The 22,823-nt window shown below is 35.8% G+C and overlaps 1 protein-coding gene across 7 annotated transcripts in view; it reads right to left on the bottom strand.

Moving 5' to 3' along the window:
* LOC115879307 (insulin receptor substrate 1) overlaps nt 1-22,823 on the bottom strand; it is a 205,095-nt gene that overhangs the window by 11,494 nt on the left and 170,778 nt on the right. For 4 of the 7 annotated variants that reach the window (XM_030896056.1, XM_030896058.1, XM_030896059.1 and 1 more), the window contains 5 exons: nt 12,900-13,091; nt 8,687-8,827; nt 6,780-7,059; nt 4,534-5,346; nt 308-983 (listed from right to left, as the gene is read on the bottom strand). In XM_030896056.1, coding sequence (XP_030751916.1) covers nt 308-983; nt 4,534-5,346; nt 6,780-7,059; nt 8,687-8,827; nt 12,900-13,091 — 2,102 coding nt within the window. The remainder of the gene's footprint in view (nt 1-307; nt 984-4,533; nt 5,347-6,779; nt 7,060-8,686; nt 8,828-12,899; nt 13,092-22,823) is intronic. The other 3 variants (XM_030896060.1, XM_030896061.1, XM_030896062.1) reach the window with 1 other exon arrangement.

Here is a 22,823-nt window from a genome sequence, read left to right as displayed (position 1 = left end):
TTTCAATAATCGAGTACTCGAGCGAAATTTCGCTCGAGTGATCCCATCACTAGTTAAAGCACACACCTCTTTCTTTTAAAGGTTTTCAGCAAAGTTTAGATCGCGTGATTTTTTCATATGTCGGTATTTAAAAGTGTTTTAAAAAATGTTTTTAAAATCTAGTAATGTACTTTATGTTAGACAAAAATAATATAAAATTCTCAAATACTCGTTAGAAAAACCAGTGTATCAGTATTTCAGATCTTCCTGAAATTCCGGATTGCAATTTTTCAAATTGTCATCATTTCATATTTATGATATTACTTACAGCTGCCTTTCTCGGAGACTTTTGTCTTGGAAGACTGGAATACGAACTTAATGGGAGATGCATCTTTGACGTTGTACTGGTAGGCGACAGTTTCCCTCCCAACAAAGACGTAATGGACAAAGGACTTGAGTTTTTCACGCCTTGATTATTCGACGTCGTGTGAATGGATATCGGTTGCGACCTTCCCTTTCCTGCATCCGCATTCTTCGCACCACTCAAGTGCGCACCGGACATATTCAAATAATCACCGTGCGGGTCCACGCAGCTATCCAAACTGCTCTGTCGATGATGCTGAATATTTCCAGGGATCATCCTGACGTATCCATCGATATTGTGAGAGGAGGGTTGAGATTCCGCCTCAAGATATCTCTGGGGCGCGGTTTCTAATTGGGGTGATGAAGACATCTGGGAGCTGAATGAACTTGTCCTGTCGGGCCGACGATTTCTTCCGGACATGTCAAGGTAGTCAGCGTTGTGGTCGGCGGTGTTGTTCCAGAAACCTGGAGAGGAGACAGCGCGCGAAGACGACGAATTCGAATTGGCTCGCCGCCTCGTTTGATTCATGTCCACGTAGTCGTTGGTGCGATGGTTCTCCGGCAAATTGGCCCTTCCAAATAGCCGAGCATATTCCGCTAATGGCATTGTATTTCGTGGACTGTTGCGGGCTGGACTAGATCTGAAAAATTAATAAATTTCTATTTAACATTTTTATTATTTTCATACATAGCGCATTTTTGTGAACCTCTATCGTTAAACCATACTAAAAGTTATAATAATATCTGATTTCAGTTAACTTATGTCAAATCAATAGAAAAATATTCATCTTAAGTCATCTAGTCTTTAAGAATCGTAAAAAACCCTGGGTCATACAATATTTCACTAGTTTGTGATTATCTACAGAGTGTTTTAAAAAACATGTGCCATCTCTCGTGAGGAGATTCCTCACGTAAAAATAAGATTTGTTTTTCATATCAACATGGACCCGATTCTGCTTTGTTTCGTAGCTACAGCAGGTTAAAGTCTTATTTTTTTCGATTTTCTATAATTTTTATCCAAGTGCTTTTTAGCGATTCGAATCGTTTTTTAAAAAAAATATTCCAGTGATAACGAATATGTACGTCCCTGGTAAATATGTCGCCATAGCAATGAAATATATCGCACTTATAGTAACTTTTACCCTCAAAATTTCATTCGAATTGGTAAAGCACTTGAAAGAAGATAAATCGAAAAAAGATGAAGACTTTACCCCTTGTAGTTACGAAATAAAGCAGAATCAGACCTATGTTAATGTGAAAAACGTTGTTTTTACGAGAGGAATCTCCCTACGAGGGGGAGCACATGTTTTTTGAAACACCCTGTATAATTTTTAAGTCATTCCAAGTTCTCCCTCTTCCTGTTTCCCCTTCGCTCCCTCCCCTCCCCGTCTTTCTTCTACAAGTAATCTATTTGTATGTAATTCATTTTCGTTAAGTAAGTATTAAAATATATATACAGGGTGTCCCAAAAATAAGTTCAAGTATATTAACTGGTAGAATAGTCCAACCAGGGGCGGATACAGAAATTTATTTTAGGGGGGGCCCAAATAAAAAAGTAATGTAGAATATGCTTATTAGTGCGCCATTTTTAACCCAAAAGGCTAATATTTAACCCAATTTATAGATCTATTCTTGTTTCGTTCTTGATTCGACCCCATAAATTAAAACCCAGGCATATTGTATCCGATGACCGAGCTGTCCATGGAAATATGCCACTCCAGCCTCTCTGTCTACTAAAGTAAGTGGTATCCAAGAAGCCCCACACATTCATAGCGAAATAAGCGGCACCACTGCCTCATCTACACCAACGGCATTTATGCTGATGAAATTGCAACAAATGCAATTTCATCATGATGGATCCCCTAACAAAATTTGCAAATCATTTCTTAGAAATTATGGAATTGTTCATTTCATTCAGATAATTAAAAAAGTCCAATCATTCGCCATCCTAGAATTCCTGCGTAAACATTTACCGACCAACGGTTTTGGTGCTAAACTACTTGCAGATTTGGAGCAGTAGTGCATATTGTTAAGATTCGCACCTTCGGTGTTATATGAAAAGTGACCCAAACGACATAAACTTTATAATATAATAATAAATAACACAAACAACAGGTAAAACACGAAAACAAGTGAAATCAAGGACGAACTTGGATTAATAACTAAATGACGTTATATGAATAACCCCTAGTTTTCAACCATACGAAATTCGGCGGTTTTCTCTGTTAAAAACAATATGGCGGCACAAAAATCCTAGAAATTTTAATAAAATTATTGATTCTCCGACTTTCGGACATTTTAATCTGAGAACTAATTACGTAATAATTAACCAAGACATTCGTAAAAATTATATGGATTGATGATAATGTTACATAAACACGTTTAAATTTAGTCATTTTTTTTTAAGAAAACGCCCGAAATTCGGATGCATGAAAACTGAACTTAAACGTTTTGATATTTTGCCGTAACCAATTTACCTCTTTTTGTTTCCTAGCCTACTATTATAATTTTTAGACCATATAATCCTAAGCGGCAGCCTAACATGATTTGTTCCCTTAATATTCCCGGTTAGAGAGCAGATAGAAAGTTGCGGTTTGCGCTGATATTTTGGAAATTTTGTGCTCTATTTAACTCTGCAAAGAGAAATATAGCCTCCTATTTAATTTTTTTACGCAAAAGCGCAATATCTGTTATGATGTCAAACGGCGCCCTCTAGCTACCACGAAAAAAATTGTGCAAACAAAATTTATACTGGAGATCATTAAGGAAGAAAAGCTCTTTTAAACGAGCCATAGTTTGTTTAAATCGCGTAACCTAAACCAGAGTTATCCTTATTTTAATAAAAGCAAGTTTTACCTTCCCCACCACTTTATTTTATGAGATAGTGCGAAATACTCTATATCAAAAAAATTTCAAATTTATCGATGATTACAATAGTAATATTTAAAATACCTATTCACCTGCATATTTTTGATAAAAACCCTGTTTTCTGATTGGCTATTAGAGAAACGGCCCCTAGTGGGCATTTTTCGAACTTTCCAGAATTTCCAAAATAATTTCCAGCGATTTCTCTTGGTCGATTTACTTATTAGATTTTTTTTCCAAAGTTATACGATCAGTAGTTTCTGAGATAGAGCCAGCGTCCATTCTTAGTTGGCCACCCGGTACACATCTACATAACAATAATTAAACTGAGCATCACATATTTTAACTTTTCGCAGAATATTATTTTAATTTTTACATATCAAACAACACTACATACATTTCTACATATTAAAAGCTTTCTTTACACAACTTTGAACCGGTGCGGTGGCATATTAATTCATGATATAAATATTCCGAGATCGACACTGCATCAAGACACATAGTCTTCTCCCACCGAGGAGTCCAATGATACTGAACACTACTGAATAACTTAAATATTTTTTCACCTTCTTTTCGAATTTTTTGAATCAGCGCCCTCTATTAGGTATGTAAATAGTCACCGTTTGACCTACATTTAAACAGATCAGCTGTTTGAATTTGAAGTTATCCAGTTCATTTGAGAATTTGCTCAAAACAGTAAACCTCTGACAAAACAAAAAATAGGCGAATGTAAGATAAGCCTCTAAAAATACTTTTATTACTTAAGTTGAAATATAAACTATTTTGGTGTTTAAAAAGGCGGAAAAAGGAAAAACAGAGGAGTTTAAATTCTCAAGAAATAATCCGAATTCAGATGGCATATTAATGTATTTTATGCTAAATACACGTGGGCATTTAAGCGTAGTACTGTCAAGAATCGCAGTGAAATGAAGAGTTGTTATAAGTGTAGAGTTGCGGTTTTTGGTAAAGTGATAAAACGACGCTCTAACCTAATTTCATCGATCTGCTATCTATCTGAATCTGAATTTCCCAAGTCGTTTTTAAATCTTTCTAGTCAATGTCTAATGATGTGTCAACACTGGGCGTAAAACAAGCCGAGATCCAGGTAATTGCTTGGTATTTGCAGCTGATTATCGATTGCTGCCGGTGCCTCTCAAAATAATGCCATTATTTTTTTACATTTTCAAAGTTAAATAACTCAGTTATTATTAATTTATTTTAAGAATGGTAAAGAGAAAATTTCTTTCATTTGGCCAGATCTACTACCCCAAAAAATACTTGTTGTTATTTCTGGAACACCCTGTATAGTGTTATTATTAAACTTACCCTGACATATCCATGTAGTTTTCTCTAGTGGAATTGTTACCACTCATATCCATGTATGGAGAGAAACCATTACCGATGTGAGGGGTATTACTATTGTTGCCGCTCATATCCACATAAGGTGAATAAGCATGACCCACCGTAGGTACATTATTCGGAGTCATATCCATATAAGCAGCATAAGCGTGACCCACCACAGGAACATTATTCGGAGTCATATCCATATAAGCCGAATTTCTTTGCCCTAGGTTCATATCGACGTAGGGACTCGTCTCGCTTCCAGAATGAGTCCTCGACCCAGGTCTCATGTCCATATATCCCTCTGGCGTAGCCGTCTTCTTGTTTTGATCGCCACCGCCAGTTAAGAAATCGAAAACAAAACCCATCAACCGATTACTAGAATGATTACTGTTTCTGTGGTTGCAGGAGGACCTAGCGTCGCTAGATCCGGAAGCGTTGGTGCTACTTCGAGATCGACTAGTTGTGGTAGACGAGAAGTCCATTTCCATCAGGTCATCCATGGGATTGTTGATTGATCCGTGGGAGCTATTTGTACGAGAATTCGGAGCAAGTAGAGGAGCGCTGCTGGATTTCACCCCCGGTGTATGGTTGTGATGGGGAAGGACCCTGTTGAAGTATTTTTTGGTTTTGGAACCGACGCTGAACGCTCGTACTCTAGAGTTCTCGGGGGTACTGGCCAACTGGCTATTAGATTCCGGAGGCTTTGAACCAACTGAATATGCGCGGTACGGGCGGGCATCGTCGTCATCGGCAAATACATAGGAAGGAACTTTATCCAATGGGTAATCTGTAAACCTAAAATAGAGAAATTAAATAATAAAAATCAATAATAACTCCAGAATACACAAATTTAAGTTATTTGTATATTTTTTACCTTAAATTAATTTTGTCCTATATTATGTTACCGGCAAAGTTTGAAATCCTACATTGTATAGAATTCCTAGGTATTATACAGGGTGGTCCGAATTGTATTCCGGAAACTTCGGCAGCACATTCTGCAGATAAAAATAAGTAAGATAGTTCGTATAAATGTATGTCCTAAAATGCTTAGTTTCGAAGTTACAGGGTGTAGAAGTTCCATTTTTATTTCGGTTTTTACCGAATAATTTCTGAAGTATCGTCAATATTTAGATGAAAATTGGTGTCTTGGAGTTTTTTGACATGAGAAATTTGATTTTAATGTCAATATGGCTCTTATTTGTAGGGGGCGCCATCTACATGTGTTTTAACTGTTTTGAAGAGTAATAACTTTTCGTCTGTACCTGTATAAAACTACCGAATGAAAAAATATAGATTTCAGTGACTTTTTACGTAAAAAATGTCTCTTGGTAAAAATCGCTACGAGCAACCGTTCTCCAGATATTTAGAATGGAAATAGTCCATACATGGCATATTGACAAAAAATAAACACGTTGAGTAGATAGTTATTTATTTGACTGAAATAATAAATTTTGGAAATTTTTATTTTTTTAAATGAATCATAAACTTTTCTGCGAAAAAATGATGATAATACAGTTTCTGTTGAACTTTTGATACAAAAACATTTCAAATTTATCTAATAACTATTTAGTGAACATGTTTAATTTATGTCAATGCGATGATAGGGTATTGATAATTTTGATTTCAAATATCTCGAGAATCATTACACGTAGCGACTTTTACCAAGAGACCTTTTTTACGTAAAAAACGTCGTAAATGTATATTTTTTTTTCATAAGTTTTATACAGGTACGGACGAAAAATTATTACTCTTCAAACCAGTTAAAAAATATGTAGGAGACGCCCTCTGCAAGTAGGAGTCATATTGACATCAAAATCAAATTTCTCATACCAAAAAACTGCCAGACACCAATTTTCGTCCAAATATTGACGTTATTTCATAAATTATTTGAAAAAAACCGAAATAAAAATGAAACTTCTACACCCTGTAACTTCGAAATTAAGCATTTTAGGACATACAAACTTTTTTCCTTATTTTTACCTGCAAAATATGCTGCTGAAGTTTCCAGAATACAGTTCGGACCACCCTGTATACAATTCCAATCAGGCATTGTATGAAATATTCCTAGGTATTTCATGAAATTTCTAGGTAAAGTATATAAAACATTTAAATTTCATTCATTGCCTGAAATAGTTATTCATTTTATAGAACACATATGTTTCATAGACAATGCTTTAGTTATACATAACGTCTTAACTAAAGCCTCAACAAAAATGAATTTAACTCACTTTATATCGGTACTGGGTGTGCCAGATGTAACGCTGCTCATACTGGCCGAATTTGAGGTAACGTTTTGGTTGCCGCTAGCTTGTGGCGCCAAGTTCATATCCATGTAGTTGTTTTCTGGAGGACTTTGAAAATTCATTGGTACGTAGTTGCCTCCTGGGAGATTAGCTCTAGGCGAGTCTGGGCATTCCTCTTCTGCTATTATCTCGTGTAAACCATCGTGCTCGTCTGGTAGGCTGTACGATGAGCCGGTGGAGTCTGATGGAGGACTTATAGGGCTACCTGAAATTAAATTGACTTTTGTAAAAATTTACAACTAATAAGTAATATATTATATTAAAAATAACAAAGGTACAGCATATTCAGTTTAATATGATCCGAAGATATACATAGAAACCACTGTTTGCTTATTAGAGTATTGTCGATGCCAAAGATAATCCAGCCATATATAAAAATCTTATTTTCTTTTTAGCCCATTAAGAAGACGGCACAAATTACTTGCAACACTATTTAACGGTTGATTTAGAATTATCATCTATAGGTTTTTTCGAGTTAGAAACTTTTTAAACTTTAGTTTTATGATTTTTGTGTTTTGAGTTATGTTTACGTTTTTAAAAAAAGGTCGGAGTACCGAACAAATTTCTTACGATATGGAAAAGCCTCCATAACAAGTCAAGAGTGACGGTCTATGATTCGAAGATATACATAGAAACCACTGTTTGCTTATTAGAGTATTGTCGATGCCAAAGATAATCCAGACATATATAAAAATCTTATTTTCTTTTTAGCCCATTAAGAAGACGGCACAAAAAACTTGCAACACTATTTAACGGTTGATTTAGAATTATTATCTAGGTTTTGGGTCTTTTGGAGTTAGAAACTTTTTTAAACTTTAGTTTTATGATTTTTGTGTTTTGAGTTATGTTTACGATCTTAAAAAAAGTTCGGAGTACCGAACAAATTTGGATCCATGGATCACTATCGCTGAGCAATCCCTTCCTAACAAATACAGGAGTTAAGTAGGGATGTGTCTTAGAGCCTCTCCTATTTAACATATTCAAGGCAGCGCTCTCCATTATAGTGGATAGCAAACTGCAGGAGAGAGGTTTGGGCATTAGATAGAGATATGACGCGACGGCGCGGCGGTCTGTTAAACATAAAAAGACTCAGGACAAAAACACGTACAAAATTCATTACAGAACTTCAATACGCTGATGATTGCGCTCTAGTTGCAAAAAGGATACAGCAATTACAAGAAATGCTGAACACATATACCTGGGCATACGATGCTTTGAGCTTTAAACTGAACATCGATAAAACTAAAATCATGTGCACTCCCCCGAAAAATCATAACAATGCTCTGAAAATCGGAGAAGAACTATTGGAATATGTAGCGGTATTCAATTACCTCGGAAGTTTGATTTCGGAAAAGCCTAATATCGACTCTGAAATTCACCTCAGTAAGAGCAGCGCTTCAAGAGCATTCTGGAAATTAAAAGACAGGGTTTTCTGCAATCATGACTTGAGTACAAACTAGCTAAAGTACAGACTAGCTAAAGGAACTACAAACGATATCCTAATAAAACGAGGAATAAGACAAGGGTGTGTTCTGTCACCCTTCTTCATTCATTCAAACTGTATTCGGAGAACAGACACGGCACCGCAAGAAGAAGATGCAGACAAAATGCAAATCATTTAGGACGACTAGATCTGGCGTAGATATAACATTTTGTGATGTACGAGTATGTACCCCTAGCTAGCTAACACACCCACAAACACCATTAAGATCATTATTTTAAAACTAAAAAGAAAAATAGTTGATTTTTTAGGATATAAATTAGACATAAATTTGAATTATAAAAATAAAATAATTCGACTAACACACAATTTTTCTCTAAAATTAACCTACCTGTAGGAGGACTGTGAGATGGATCCCTGAAGTGGTACCTGTGAGGTAACAAGTAAGGTTTTCCCCATCCTGGCACAGCATGGTTGGTCTCGCTGATAGCACGAGGTCTCGAAGGCATGCTGTCACATCTTTCTCTGAAGCCTGAACAGAAATAAACAGTTAGACATATATTCACTTATCTACTATCCACGATATGATGATACGCACAATATAAACGCACTTTCCAAAAGCATCTGAGTTAATTGGGAAGCACAAGGGTTATTTTATGAGATATATGACAATAAAGAGCTGGGTGATAGCGTTTGTTTTAACCTAACAGCTGGGTTGAAAAAATCCCTCGACATTATTTGAGATCTTCCCTGTAATAATTTATGTATAAAAATGTTTACAAATTGCCACCCTATGTGTATGTATGTGCACCTAAATTATAAATGTATAGATATAAAAATATATTTATGATTAATGGTGTTTATTAAATGGTATTTTACGACTTTAAATAAAAAAATTGACTTTATACTCTATTAACTTTTTCTGAAAATACTCGTTATTTCAAGTAATAAAATCGCAATAACCGTATTTACATGCCACGTGCCGGTTGTTTGGCAGTAGAAAATAATGTTGTTTTTAAGCGTATATTTATAAACAAATATTATAACACAAAAGTGGAACATAATAATTCTATATTGCATGAATGATGGAGCAGACCTAATGAAACATAATATCCCGTATTTTTGTTAACTGCGATTTAGTTTGTTGGTGTTAACTTAATTGTTAATGTCAATATCGTACATTATTTAATGCCTTTTGTATTTATTCATATTAAAATCATTTTTCAAAGTTCATAAAATATGGTTACAATCTCAAAAAGAAAGCGCCATTATCATATCATAAGACTTGGAAGACTCAATACGTGTAAGATTCTTCGGACCAGATCTTTCGGTGATCTTTCTAGGCTTGCTTTTACTGAATATTCAATAGCTTGTATACTACAACTTCAATAGCTTGTATATCTGTATAAGACACATCTTATGGCTTGTGAAGACGTGATTTATATTGCTGTTTTGTGTTAAGTAAGCCTTATATTCAGAGTTCCTTTTATATACTTCAAAGATATACACTTTTTTCCTTGTCCATGGTGATTTAATTTTGTAAATTTTAAGAAGCTTTTTAATTGAAATAAATTTGAATGCTCTATTTTGTCATACATTATATAATACGTCTAGGTGAGCACGAGTCCACATTTGCTAGACCAGAAAACGGCTATATATGCTCATGTTATATTCTCACCAAACATGATTTTGGAGAAAAGATAAGGATTTGCATCCCGACAAGAGAAGAATGGGAAAGCAACCTAGTAATGAACACTCAAGAGATAGCAGTCGCTTTCGTGACTTCAGGAGACGCAGGTATAGGCATCTTCCCAGAGGAACTAGACATCCGACGATCTTTAAGGCTATCAGATGGTTGTAATGTTCTACAAGCAGAGGTTTACGCTATAAAGGAAGCGACCAGTTACATACGAGAGAAAATCGCTGTGACCAATAAGAGATATCGTGATATACTCTGACAGCTTGGGCGCTTTAAGAAGCTGTGATGGACTCCCGAGAAGCACTATCCTGGCTGCGTCAAGACGGGGCCACTGTGCTGTATGCCAGGCCATAGTAATGTAGTGGGCAACCAAGAAGCGAAGACTCGCCAAAGAGGGCGCTAGGGGAGAGGTCGTGGCAGATAACCCACCACTTATGACGATCAACACACTGAAGGAAGCTATAGGAACTACCATCAAGGCCAAGCAGCAAGAAACGTGGCAACACCGTCGGGACTGCGGTACAGCTCCAAGACTGTGGCTAGTGGTAGATAGCAAAAAGACAAAACAACTACTAGAGCACAAGAAGAAGCTAGTACGCATAATTGTAGGTGTCGTAACTGGAAACTGCCTCACGGATGTAAACCTCGTGAGATGGAAGATTTCCAACGACGACTACTGCAGAGAATGCGGATAGGAAGAAGAAACCATAGAGCACCACTGTGCCACTGCCCGGCACTGGAATACCTGCGCTTTAGAACTTTAGGGCACGGTTTTTTGGAGGGACTAGAGGACGCAGCAGAAGCCAACATCAGCGACATGAGAGCTGGAAGTGCTTTAACGCAAAGAAATAATGAGAGGAAAGTTTGGTAGAATAATACAGGTGTATTGCAATGGGCCCAAGGCCTCCGAGTGAGGGATCAAACAGGAACCTAAAACCGAGCAACCTAACCTAACCTATAATAGATATAATTATAGCGTATCAAAAGTGTACATCTTTCAAGTAAAAGGTACTCTGAAATATCCAGAACTGTCAAAAGAAAATCCTAGCATTGGCATTATGCCACCTTTATATCTTGCCGAGCCTCAGCAAGTGCCCACAAACACAAGGTTTTCAGTGAGTTCTTTCTTTATAATAATTCCCGACCAAATTATTAAGGAAAACGCGCACTGAATCGAGTCGGACCGGTCGACTCGACTAAGAATATAGGCAGGTTTTAGTATACATAGAAATAAATCCTCTTAGACGAGTCGACCGGTCCGAGTCGATTTAGTGCACGTCTTCCTTTATATGTATACAAATTTTAAAAATGCCGAGTGAGTTGCCGAGAATTTTTAAGGGTCGAAATCATTTACGATTTAAAGAATTTTGTCTTGAAAAACAAATTACGAATAGGGACGAACAACAAGGTTTTAGACGAAATCGATCAACTACAGACGTCATATTTATCATTAAACAAATCAAATAAAAAGCAATAAAGTTTAATACACCAGCCTATATCTGTTTCATCGACTTGACTAAAGTATTCTATAAAGTACCTACGGCTATCTGACATTATAAACATATTGAAAAAGAAAAAAGTGCCTGATAATATCGTGAAAATTATCAGAAAGCTAAATATCGATAACACAACTCAAGTGAAAGCAGAGAATAATATAACACGAGACATACCAACACCAGGAGGCATTAAACAAGAAGGCATTAAAAAGGTGACCTCGATGAATATCGGTTATCGAGTAGGACACAACGGAGTTAGCATGGTGTGTTTGGTTAGCTGATGATGCAGCCATTCAGCCATTATCGCGGAGACAGAGGACGATATGCAGAGACAGCTTCATAAATTCTATCAAGTAAGCCGAGAATTAAATATGATTATCTCTACAGAAAAAAAATGCTTAACTTTCTCTAAAGAGCCGGTAAGATGGAAACTGGTAGTAGAAAACAAAATTATTGAACAAGTATCACACTTCCACTACTATGAGAACGGTCATACCAGGATGCGCAAATAGGGTGGATAAATCCCTTCATGCGAACAGACAGCAAAATTAAAATGTATAAGACCTGCATCAATAATGACATATGCCATAGAAATCCGAGAGGAAACAAACAAAACCAAAAGCATGTTAAGAGTCGCTGAAAGGAAGAACCTGAGGACCATAATGGGGAAGCCTAGAAGAGACAGAATTAGAAATACAAATATCACACAACAATGTGGAATACAGGACGTAGTGAGATGGGGTAGGCAAAGGAAGACAATGGTTCGTACACGTAAAACGCATGGAAGAAAACAGGCTACCACGCATAGCTCTTGAAGGTAAACCCATGGGTAAAAGACAGGGGGGGGACCTACAAAAAGGTGGTAAGACAGTTGGCAGTCCATCTCCCAAGAACTCCTACAGAGGCAACTTTAAAATTAATAGATCGACTAGATCTTAAATAAGTAAAAGCAGAAGAAGAAGAATTTTGTTTGTAGAGCTCCTTATTTAAGAGAATCTTAATACTGTTATTTACAGTAGTTAAAAATAGTTTAAAATACTGTCTTCGGAAAGATTATTTACACATGCCACCTTTGGTATTATCACCTTATTTACTCTTGGTTATATAAATACAATTAACTTTAAAAACTTTACCGTTAGAACAGCAAAATAACACTGGTTAAACATTCATTACATAAACCAAAACACTATTTTTTAACTCAGAACAGATTATGAAAGCAGTGAGCTTTAAGTTACTTTTATCTGCCGATGATGCTAACATAGTTAGCAAAACGCGAGTCCAGAGTTCTAAATTTAATGTTTTGCTGTATATTGTGGCAAACTGGTGTTATTTTGCTCTATGGTAAAAGCAAACCCAAAGCCCGATAAGGCGTGGCATGGTTATTCTGTTGGTAGGTTCTCTATACGTACTGCACTTCCCGCTGCTCTGTCCTCCCTGGGTGAACCTTTTAGATGAGTGCTGGTGATTGGTTAGAGCGGTGGCGTTGGTGAGGATGTTATCGGTTAACGGTGCGACGGTGCAAGTGGTAGCGATTGGCGTCGCTAGGGGGAGCGATTGGGTGCGCTGGTGGTTGGCCGCCCCCGACCACCCAGAGCCCGCACCTGCGGACAACACAAACACACTAATTTGACGGTGATCGATAAGAGGGGGAATTGTGCACGTGTTATTGTTAGTGTTGGGTGCATTAAAGGGAAAAAGTGTGTTATCTAAGTGCAATTTTAATAACGCAGGCATGCAAAACATAGTTTTAAAGTGATGTATGAAGCGGATTTTGGAAGTAAACACAATTATTGTGTTAAATCTGGAGTTATTTTTCGGCAAGATTAAAAAATATAAATATTAACATCAAAGTTTGGTTGACATAGTTAAAGTGTACTGAATACAAACTGATTTAAAATCGGTTGATACGATCCAAGTGGCGTCCAAGTGAGACAAGCGCAAATGTATTTCATCCAAGTTCACTTTGACTGTGTCAACTAGGCGTACAGAAAAGGCAGGGATATAAGGTATAATATATAGTAAAGGGATATTATACAGCATACACACTTACAGCATATACAGATTGGCAATTTGAAAAACAGTAGCAATCGGGAATATTTCTTGCCTGAATGATACTCTCGATTGCTACTGGTTTTCAAAATCAAGATCTCTTTGTGACAATTTCTGTCAAAGAGAAAGGTTTATAGTTGTCAATAATGCTATTTACTTTTAAACACCAATACCTCAAAAACTAATTGTACGATTTCAACAATGCTATGATTTTTCTATGCCGCCTTCATATGGTTGTCAAGCTCCGATAAATGTGCACAAGACCCTAAACTATAGAAATACATGGCTCGCATTTGGAAGTCGTTTACCAGCTTCTGAGTAGTGTGTATATATCAGTGTGCTCCTAACAGACAAGCATGGATTTATACCATACGAACAAAAAAATCAGACGCAGGATTGGTTTGAAAATGAAAATAATTCCTAAAATTTCATATATTGCCAGCTTCTCCACGCTCCTGCAAGCCAAGGCAAACTCCCCTGTTACACTTCTATATTTATGGACGCTTGCTTAGGGTTGGTAAGCATGTTAGGGTTTGTAAACAGGTAAAAAAACACATTTTTTGTTGATATGTAACTCTTAAATTATTAATTTAAAAAAATTACACTTAAACCACTAAATTCTATGTAAAAAGGTGTTTCGGCAATGTTATCATAAAAATACAAAAATTTTCCATAGCAAAAGAGTTACAGCAATTTGTTAAAAATGCACATTATTGAAAAACTCCGTAACGATAGCAGATATCGATGTGCGGTTTTTACCATCATGTTTGTGATAAAAAGTAAGCTCAATATATGTCTATCTCCTATAGAAAAGGGTGTTTTACTTTAAAAGTGTCCAATTTGGCCCACCCTGTACATACGGTCAGAGTCCTAAGAAAGAAAAATCCGCCATTTATCTCCGAATGGACTGTAATAGATAACCCGAAACACGATAGGTTCCAAATGCCACATCGTCCAGACTTTTGGATGTAAACAGATCGGAATGTCGCCGATAAAAATACAACTCGATTGATGAAATCAGCATTCGGATGCGGCGAAACCGAATACCATAAAAACAAGTGAATGAAAATAGACCTGATTCTAAATCTTTTGAATGGTCCATATTATTCGTAGAGAAATGTGACGCAATCAATTTAAAGATTTGATTGAATTTCGACTTGCTAATTTTTCTCTAAGCTTTTAATTTTGATCACAGCTTATACAGTACCAGCTGGTCTCGTCCTTTTTTTAGGGTTCCGTACCCAAAGGGTAAAAACGGGAACCCTATTACTAAGACTTCGATGTCCGTCCGTCTGTCACAAGGGTCTATCTTATGAACCGTTATAGCTAGACAATTTTTACAGATATAATGTATCTATGTTGCCGCTATAAGAACAAATACTAAAAACAGAATTAAATAAATGTTTATAAATAAAAAAGTACTGAAGTTCTTTTGAAGTCAACGTCTTGATTGACAAGGAAATTTTTTTTGTTGAAATTGTTTATCTATGAATATCATCACACAAACTAGATCACAAATTTGTTTATTAAAGATTTTTTATTGTTGGTATTGCTTTTATATTTTATAAAAAAAAACATAACATGATAAATAGTCTAGAGTGATGAGCAAAATGCAAGATCAATACCAAGACTCCCTTGGTCTTGGTCTTGCAGGTATAAAGTCTGTCTTTGGGCCGTATTTATAATCGAGTCTCAAAACGCGACTCGAGTCACGAGATGCAATTTGCCTTTTATAGTTCAAAATCGCGATTTCGAGTTTTCAAGACGCTGTTTGACTGGTTTTGTGACACTTTGGAGACTGTCATTTTGGACAGTTTCTTAACCTATCTTTTTTGACAGTTAAATAGAAAATCGAAATCCGTAGTAAACAGAATATTTATAGAGCCGTTTTGTATGGCAAAATATAAACAATTTTAAATATCTTAGGAGAGTTTGAGGATATTTTGGAACATGTGGAAGAAGAAAATCGTCTTTGGGTTCCAAAAAGATATATTCAGGATGCAGGAAATCTTGTAATTGAAGGCTTGCAAAAACCTACCAATCGTGCCTAACCTAATCTAACATATACCCCGTTATTTAATTACTAATTATTTTATAAGAAATTTGTAATAATAGTAAAAATAGACAAAATCTCGCTAAAAAATTTGTGGTTAATTTCGCAATCTCTGCATTTTAACGATTTTTTCTTTGGCCTTTTATCATTTCTGGTGGATAAAAACAAATTCCCTAGCTCGGCAATTTGAGACTGGAGTCTCGACGAAATAACGACTATAAAAGGCACTCAGTCTCAAGAGCCCCAGACGCTCTCTCGAAATCCCGATTTGAGACTCGACTATAAATACGGGCCATTGTCTTGCAGGGTCCAGTATTGGCCTTGGTCTTGCTGCAAGACTTGTGTCTTGCATTTTCTTAATAGATTTTTACTGCATGCACTTTCTACATAAAGAATCTCTAAATAAATAGTATTTTTTATAATTTAATGCAAATAAAATCTTAAAGAAACAAATTATTAGAATATACATATGTCGGACGAAAATTTTTATTTTTCAATATAAACTCACCGGCACGAAAAACGGTCACCTTATTGTGTCCTAGTCCTAGTTCATTGATTTTGATGATCTTTTAAGGAATTTTAAAGCTAAATTATTTGACTTTTTAGTATCTTTTTCTAAACTAAAAATGAAAGTTCCCAACTGTCAATACGAGGAAACACAAAATGTTTTTATTTTGGTGAAAGTTTGGAACACCCTGGGGATTATGTTAAAAAAAATCTTTATCATCTAGGTGCATCTTTTCTCGATAGTTTATTTTTTGGTTCATCTCATCTTTATTTATTTTGGAGATATTCGCTTTTGAAGAAGACTCTAACATTTTTTCGTATTTGTCACATTAAAACTATGCCTTTGTTTTTGGTCCCAGTCAGTAGACCTATGAATAGTGTTTATGATTTATGTAATGTCACTTCCATCCAAAATCATATAATTATTGTCTCTTGGCTGTTGGGCAGAGATGGTTTTGAAGTGCAAAAGTTGTATCCTCTATAGTTGCTTAAATTGAAGATGATAGAAATCAAAATTATGTCTCTAGCATACAGTACAGTCGCTTCGTCGAGACAAGTTCATATGCTAACCTTGATTTTACTTTTTGTGCAAGGCCAAGATCAAGACCAGTTTCAGTCATCACTATATTCAAGTTAAAGTAGAAGTACTAGCACAAAAGTCGTTTTATATATATTTTATAAAAAAAATATTTTAAACTGATTACAACCCAGAAATTATAAGCAAATACAAAAAAAATGATTGTAAGGAATGCTAGAAGTCAAAGTTAGAACTTAATGTTAAGTGCCAACATTTCGATGGAATATACCCAATACAATTTCAGAGCAGCCAGACTTTCGATTATATTTTCGAAAAAAATATATTTCGATAAATTTGTTCGTTACATCATTCGAAAGATTATAAAATAGCCGAACTATCTGTTTCCTTACTCTACGCATTGCCTTGAATTTTGATTTGGTCGCGTTGTGTGTATACATATTTCATGAAATTAAAAGTGTCTACAAATTTTCCATTCTAATCCCATCGGTGCTCTTATTTGACGTTTTGCTATTCAAAACAGATCTACAACTTCTAATGTTTCAATTATAGAATTCAAATACTTAAAAATTGAGCTTTTTTCAAATCTAATAGATGTCTTCATAGGACACAGAACACAGGAAACACACTATATTGATAAAGTAATTCATTTTTTTCCATTCAAATTAAATGTTTTTTAAGAAAAGTTTAAATTTTGTCAACATTCATGGAACACAGAAAAAAAAAATAGAATTGAAGATTGGATTCTGTATTTTAGTTGCTAGTTTGGGTTACAAATTCTTTATAAACAAAACATGAACCTCAAGATGTTCTAATTAAACAAAACGAAATTTATTAATAGATACTTTTGCAAATGTTACATTTGCAAACATTGATGGAACGCAGGACAAAAAATAGATTAGAATTTAGAAGTTTTAATGACGATATTCCTATAAATACCATGAACTAAATGTGGTTATTCAATAGTTTCATATTAATCTTAAGTTTTAAATGTATACAGGAACTTACTTTTGTATATTTAAGTTTTAAATATACAAAAAAGTAGGTTCTTGTATACATCATAATACACTATTGCATTTATTTATATTACAAGCTAGATTCATATTCAAATCCGATAGTCAAGTAGCACTAAAAGGGATCAACTCAGTAACCATCAAATCAAGTGGGTCAAAGAATGTCTAGAAGTGTCTTAAGAAGCTGAAGAAATTAGGCAAAGAAAATAATGTATTCCTACTCTGGGTTCCCGCTTACGAAGGTTTAGAAGTCAATGAAAAAGCAGACGATCTAGCTAGAAAATGAGCGAACACTCCACTAACTGGACTAGAACCGTTCTGTTTTCCAAGCGGAAACCAATTTAAAGCGGAACTCAAGAACCTGGAAGACTCCATCCGTAACCTGGAATGGGAACCCTCCAACGGTCTAAGGCACTCGAAAAAGTTTTTTGAAAAACGACCGAGAAAAATCAAAGATTTTCCTTGTAAGAACAATCTTCGGATTGTTAATTGGTTTTTAACAGGACACTGTCTCCTCTACGAATACCTCGGTAGATTGAAGCTAAGAAACAACGGCGAATGCAGATTCTGTGGGAAAAAAGGGGAAAACACCAGAACACCATATCACTGAGTGCGCCGAGACGATAATCATTCGTGTCTTAAACTTTGGTACTTGGTACGACTGATATCGGAGATGGAGAACTAGCCTCTCTAAAGCCGTCTCAAATACTGGCTTTTGTCAAAGTCTCGAGAATGTATATGAGACTCGTTATACCTCAAGAAAGAGTGACATACCTCAAGAGAGGACAAGGTTTAGGCGGGGTGAGCCACAAGCTATATGTGATAGTATTTTTTGTCTAAGATATATTCCTGACTAAATCTTAAATTGCCACCCTGTATATGTCATATTAGTTGGAAAGTTATCTTGACACAAATCGGGTTATAAAAATGTATTGGTGCATAATAAAATATTGGCTAATCCTCCGCAAGTTCGGTTTTGTATGGAAAAAGTTTGGGCGCACTGCGGTGGTTTTGTACAGTCCTGCTGCACCACGACCTACAAAACCGAAACACTTGCCAAAAACTGGTCGCTAGAGAGGGCAAAAGGAAACTAAAAGGCGTATCGATATTATAGTTCAAAAATACTGTAAAAGTTAAACAGCTGCTGTCTCGATACTCCCGCGATAAAAGGAAACTAAAAGACGTATCGATATTATAGTTCAAAAATACTGTAAAAGTTAAACAGCTGCTGTCTCGATACTCCCGCGATATATAGATATATAAACAAAAAATATTCATGTATTTACAGGTGACTTTGACTATTTAAAAAATATCAAAAATCCTACCACAATACCTTGAAACCTTTATTTACACCCTAGATGAACGTTTCGCTAATCCTAATCAGGATTGTCACGGGGTTTCTAACAGGACACTGTCCCTCAACAAACACCTCAGTAGGCTGAAGTTGAGAAACAACGGCGAATGCAGATTCTGTGGGGAAAATGGAGAAACACCAGAACACCAAGAACGGAGAGCTGGCCTCTATGGAACTGTCTCAGATGCTGCTTTTTGTTAAAGCCCTAAGACTGTATGATGAGTTATAACTCGTTATAACTCAAGAAAGTTAGGAGATTAACTCCCCTACTAAACACTCTACAATCATAATCAGTAGATGATTAAACTGAGGTTAAAAAAGAAGATTAATTAATCATCTATTTACTAATGGTACATATGGAGGTTAACACAAATGTTGGTGTATTGAGGAAGTTTTGTGTAAATAAAAAAAATAGAAAAAGTGAATCGTAGACAAAAATATTATGAAATTATAAATTGAGGAACAAATTGAATATGAAGAGTACTTTTGCCTACTCATGAACCACAGTAAAACAATCATTAAAAATAATAAAAATAAAATAATTTAAGAACTGTTTTTTTCCAAAAGTAAACAATTCCAAAAGTGTGAACTAAGCTCTGGTTCTAAATCTCATTGACAGTCGAAATCGACATGAAAATCGAAACTGCGACGATAATTTCTCCCTTAAGATGTTCTCGAAATATAGTGTATAAATATATTACATAATTTTTTTTCAATAAGAGAAAATTTACAAATTCAATCAATCAAGAATTTATAGAACAACGACAATTACGTTGATGGGGAGACTTACAAAGGATGAACAACGTCATTCCAGTGAAAAAAATATGCAAAATATGATTAAAAACAAGAGAAATAGAGCCAATCAAAAGACATCTGGAAAAAAAATAATAGAAAATATTTTACAAAGAAATGGAAGTACGTGGACAGGGGCAAAGCAATTGGTCCAAGATAGTGTCAAGGAGCGTAGCGACATTTTTTGGGGAAACTAACGACCGTTAAAGCGTGTTCTGTATTATCGATGGAGATTCGAATGGCGCGCCATCTCTTGGACGGGTAGTGTAAATCCCTTTCTAGAAACAAAAAGAATAATACAGAATGGAAGAAGTCAGTCAGTTTTGAACAGAGTTTTGCAATAAGCAAATTGGAGTAATTGGGGAAGGTGCTAGAAAATCGGACATAGAGTTATTGTTTGTTGTATTTAATTAGTTATTGTGTTTATAATTGTACCATAAATTAGTTAAAGGTTATTAATAGATTTGGGTGTCCGGAAACGTTCTATCCTTTGTAAGTCTGTCGATAATTAGTGTTAATTTGGAAAAGTTTTATGTTTATATTTTTAGTAAATGACGTCTAGAGATTGACCTCACCGAAATTATCGTCGTTTATCATTCTCAGCCGTCTTTGACGCCGTTTCTTTTTCGATTGTACAGTATAACTTTATCAGTTACGTGTTATATAATAATTGTGATAAAAACTTGAAGTATTATTTTTTTTGGAATCGATTTTTATATTATCGATATTTCTATTAAGTATAATATCGAACCTAGACAGCCAGCACTAACTGTTACGTAATGGCGCCAAGGTCCACCGTCTGGACGTCTCGCCAAAATTAGACGTCAGTTTAACGGTTTGTGCATTATTAGATGCAAAATCGTCCATTCTCTATAAATATCTAGGTCTAATTAGGGCCATTCTAAACATACATATCGACTTAGAGGTGTGTCGGGAGCAATGGGATAATCGTACAACACTCGGCAACGCATACATTTGGCAACTCGGGCACAAAAAGTATGGACTACACGCACGAAAAATGGATTAAATCTGATGTTTGATTAAAGTTGATGTTTCAACTATACCACTATTTCTATAGTTCTAAATTCTCTTAATGAGAAATAGTTAAAGTATTTGATATTCAGAAAATTAATCTCTACACTGTCTTTAAGAAAAACCACTATTTATCATAATGTGATAAATGCGGACATTATTTGACATTGCGAACTCTTAGGATATTTATGTCATATGCTAAGAGTTGGAAATGTTAAGACTATAAATTGGCCCAGTAATAAATAATTAGTCAAATATCAACACGCTGTTAGTAAAAAAAATGTTGAAAGTTCGTTCAGTTCGTTAAAGGCGGATTGACGCGGTCCTAGTTTACTTGAACCAAGTAATAACACTGTGGATGCTGTCATATAACTAGTGTTGCACAAGACAAGAATTCTTGTCTTGAAAATCTCAATTTCTTGTCATATCTTGAAATTCAAGACAAGAAATTTTCAAAGTCTTGTCTTGCAGATTTCTTGAATGGCAAAGTCTTGTCTTGTCTTGCAAGACTCTTGAAATTTCTTGTCTTGAAAAATTTTACATTCTAACAGAGAGGTAATAATATTTCTATATTTTATTTTATAGAAAGAGTCGTATACAACATGTAATATGGAAAAATGAACAACAACGATGCTAATTTTAGCAAAACAAATCTTAACGGGCCGCAAACGAATTGTAAATTTGAAGAAATTCTAAAAATTAATTATTTTGAGCCTACGATGTGCAAACCAAGAGATTTAAGTACACCAAGCGTTTCATCATCTCTTAATGAATTTGATATTGATTTTAATTTAATATTTGTTACGTCTGAAGACGAACATTCAGGTATTTTTGGTAGTTGTATTTCTAAGATGGAGGCAGTACATGGAGGAGCTCTTCGGAAATGAAAATAGCGACGACATAACTGCAGGAACTAGCAATATAGGGCCCACCATTACACAGGAAGAAGTGGAAGCAGCTATCAAACGTCTGAAAAACAACAAGAGTTCCGGACCGGATCAGATACAAGGAGAAGTTCTTAAACTGTTGGATGCGGAACAAGTTCAACTACTGACTACCCTATTCAGGTGGTCCAATCCCAAACGACTGGCTGCTATCAACATTTATACCGCTTCTCAAGAAGGCAAACGCGACGGAATGCTCTGATCACAGGATAATCAGTCTGATGAGCCACGTCCTAAAAATCCTCCTTAATATCATCCAAACACGTATATATAGAAAGCTCGATGAAAACGTAGGTGAAACTCAGTTCGGCTTCAGAAAGGGATTGGGCACCAGGTTCTGTTGCTCACCAGGTACTCTGTTTTCAATACAAGTCCTAATCCAACTAGCACGCGACGTCAATGTAGATGTCTTTGCGTGCTTCATAGACTTCGAAAAGGCCTTTGATAGAGTCCAGCATGACAAACTTATCTCGATTTTACGGGAATCAGCAATAGACGATAGAGATACAGAGATCATAGCAAAACTTTATCATCAACAAAAGGCCGTGGTACGAATCGAGAACGAAACTTCAGAAGAGTTTAGTGTAAGGAGGGGAGTGCGACAGGGCTGTATATTCGCCTCTGCTATTCAATGTGTACTCGGAACATCGATTTAAAGAGGCACTGGATGGCAGAGAGGATGGGCTGGTAATAAACGGAGAAATAGTAAACAATTTGAGATACGCAGATGATACCGTTCTGTTGGCCGATACCGCTAAAGGTATCCAAGGCTCCAAAGGTTATAGATCGTGTGGCTTATAGATCGTGTGGCGAATACATGCAGTAGATACGGAATGAAGATGAACTGCAAGAAGACTCAAACGTTGATCATTAGCAACAACTACATCAACAACTTTCAGTTCACTGCTAACAACATCGTTCTCCCAGCGGCCGAGACAGTTGCATACCTGGGCTGCACCCTGACTAAAGACTGGGACCACTCTCGCTAAATAAAACACCGAATCGAAATCGCGAGAGGGACATTTAACAAAATGCGAAATATACTATGCAACCT

Source organism: Sitophilus oryzae, unplaced genomic scaffold, assembly GCF_002938485.1.
Source record: "Sitophilus oryzae breed Bouriz unplaced genomic scaffold, Soryzae_2.0 scaffold_1576_pilon_pilon, whole genome shotgun sequence".
In the NCBI taxonomy this organism is placed as follows: domain Eukaryota; kingdom Metazoa; phylum Arthropoda; class Insecta; order Coleoptera; family Curculionidae; genus Sitophilus; species Sitophilus oryzae.
The sequence above is the reverse complement of the archived record's forward strand: the minus strand, read 5'-3'. Positions and strand labels throughout refer to the sequence as shown.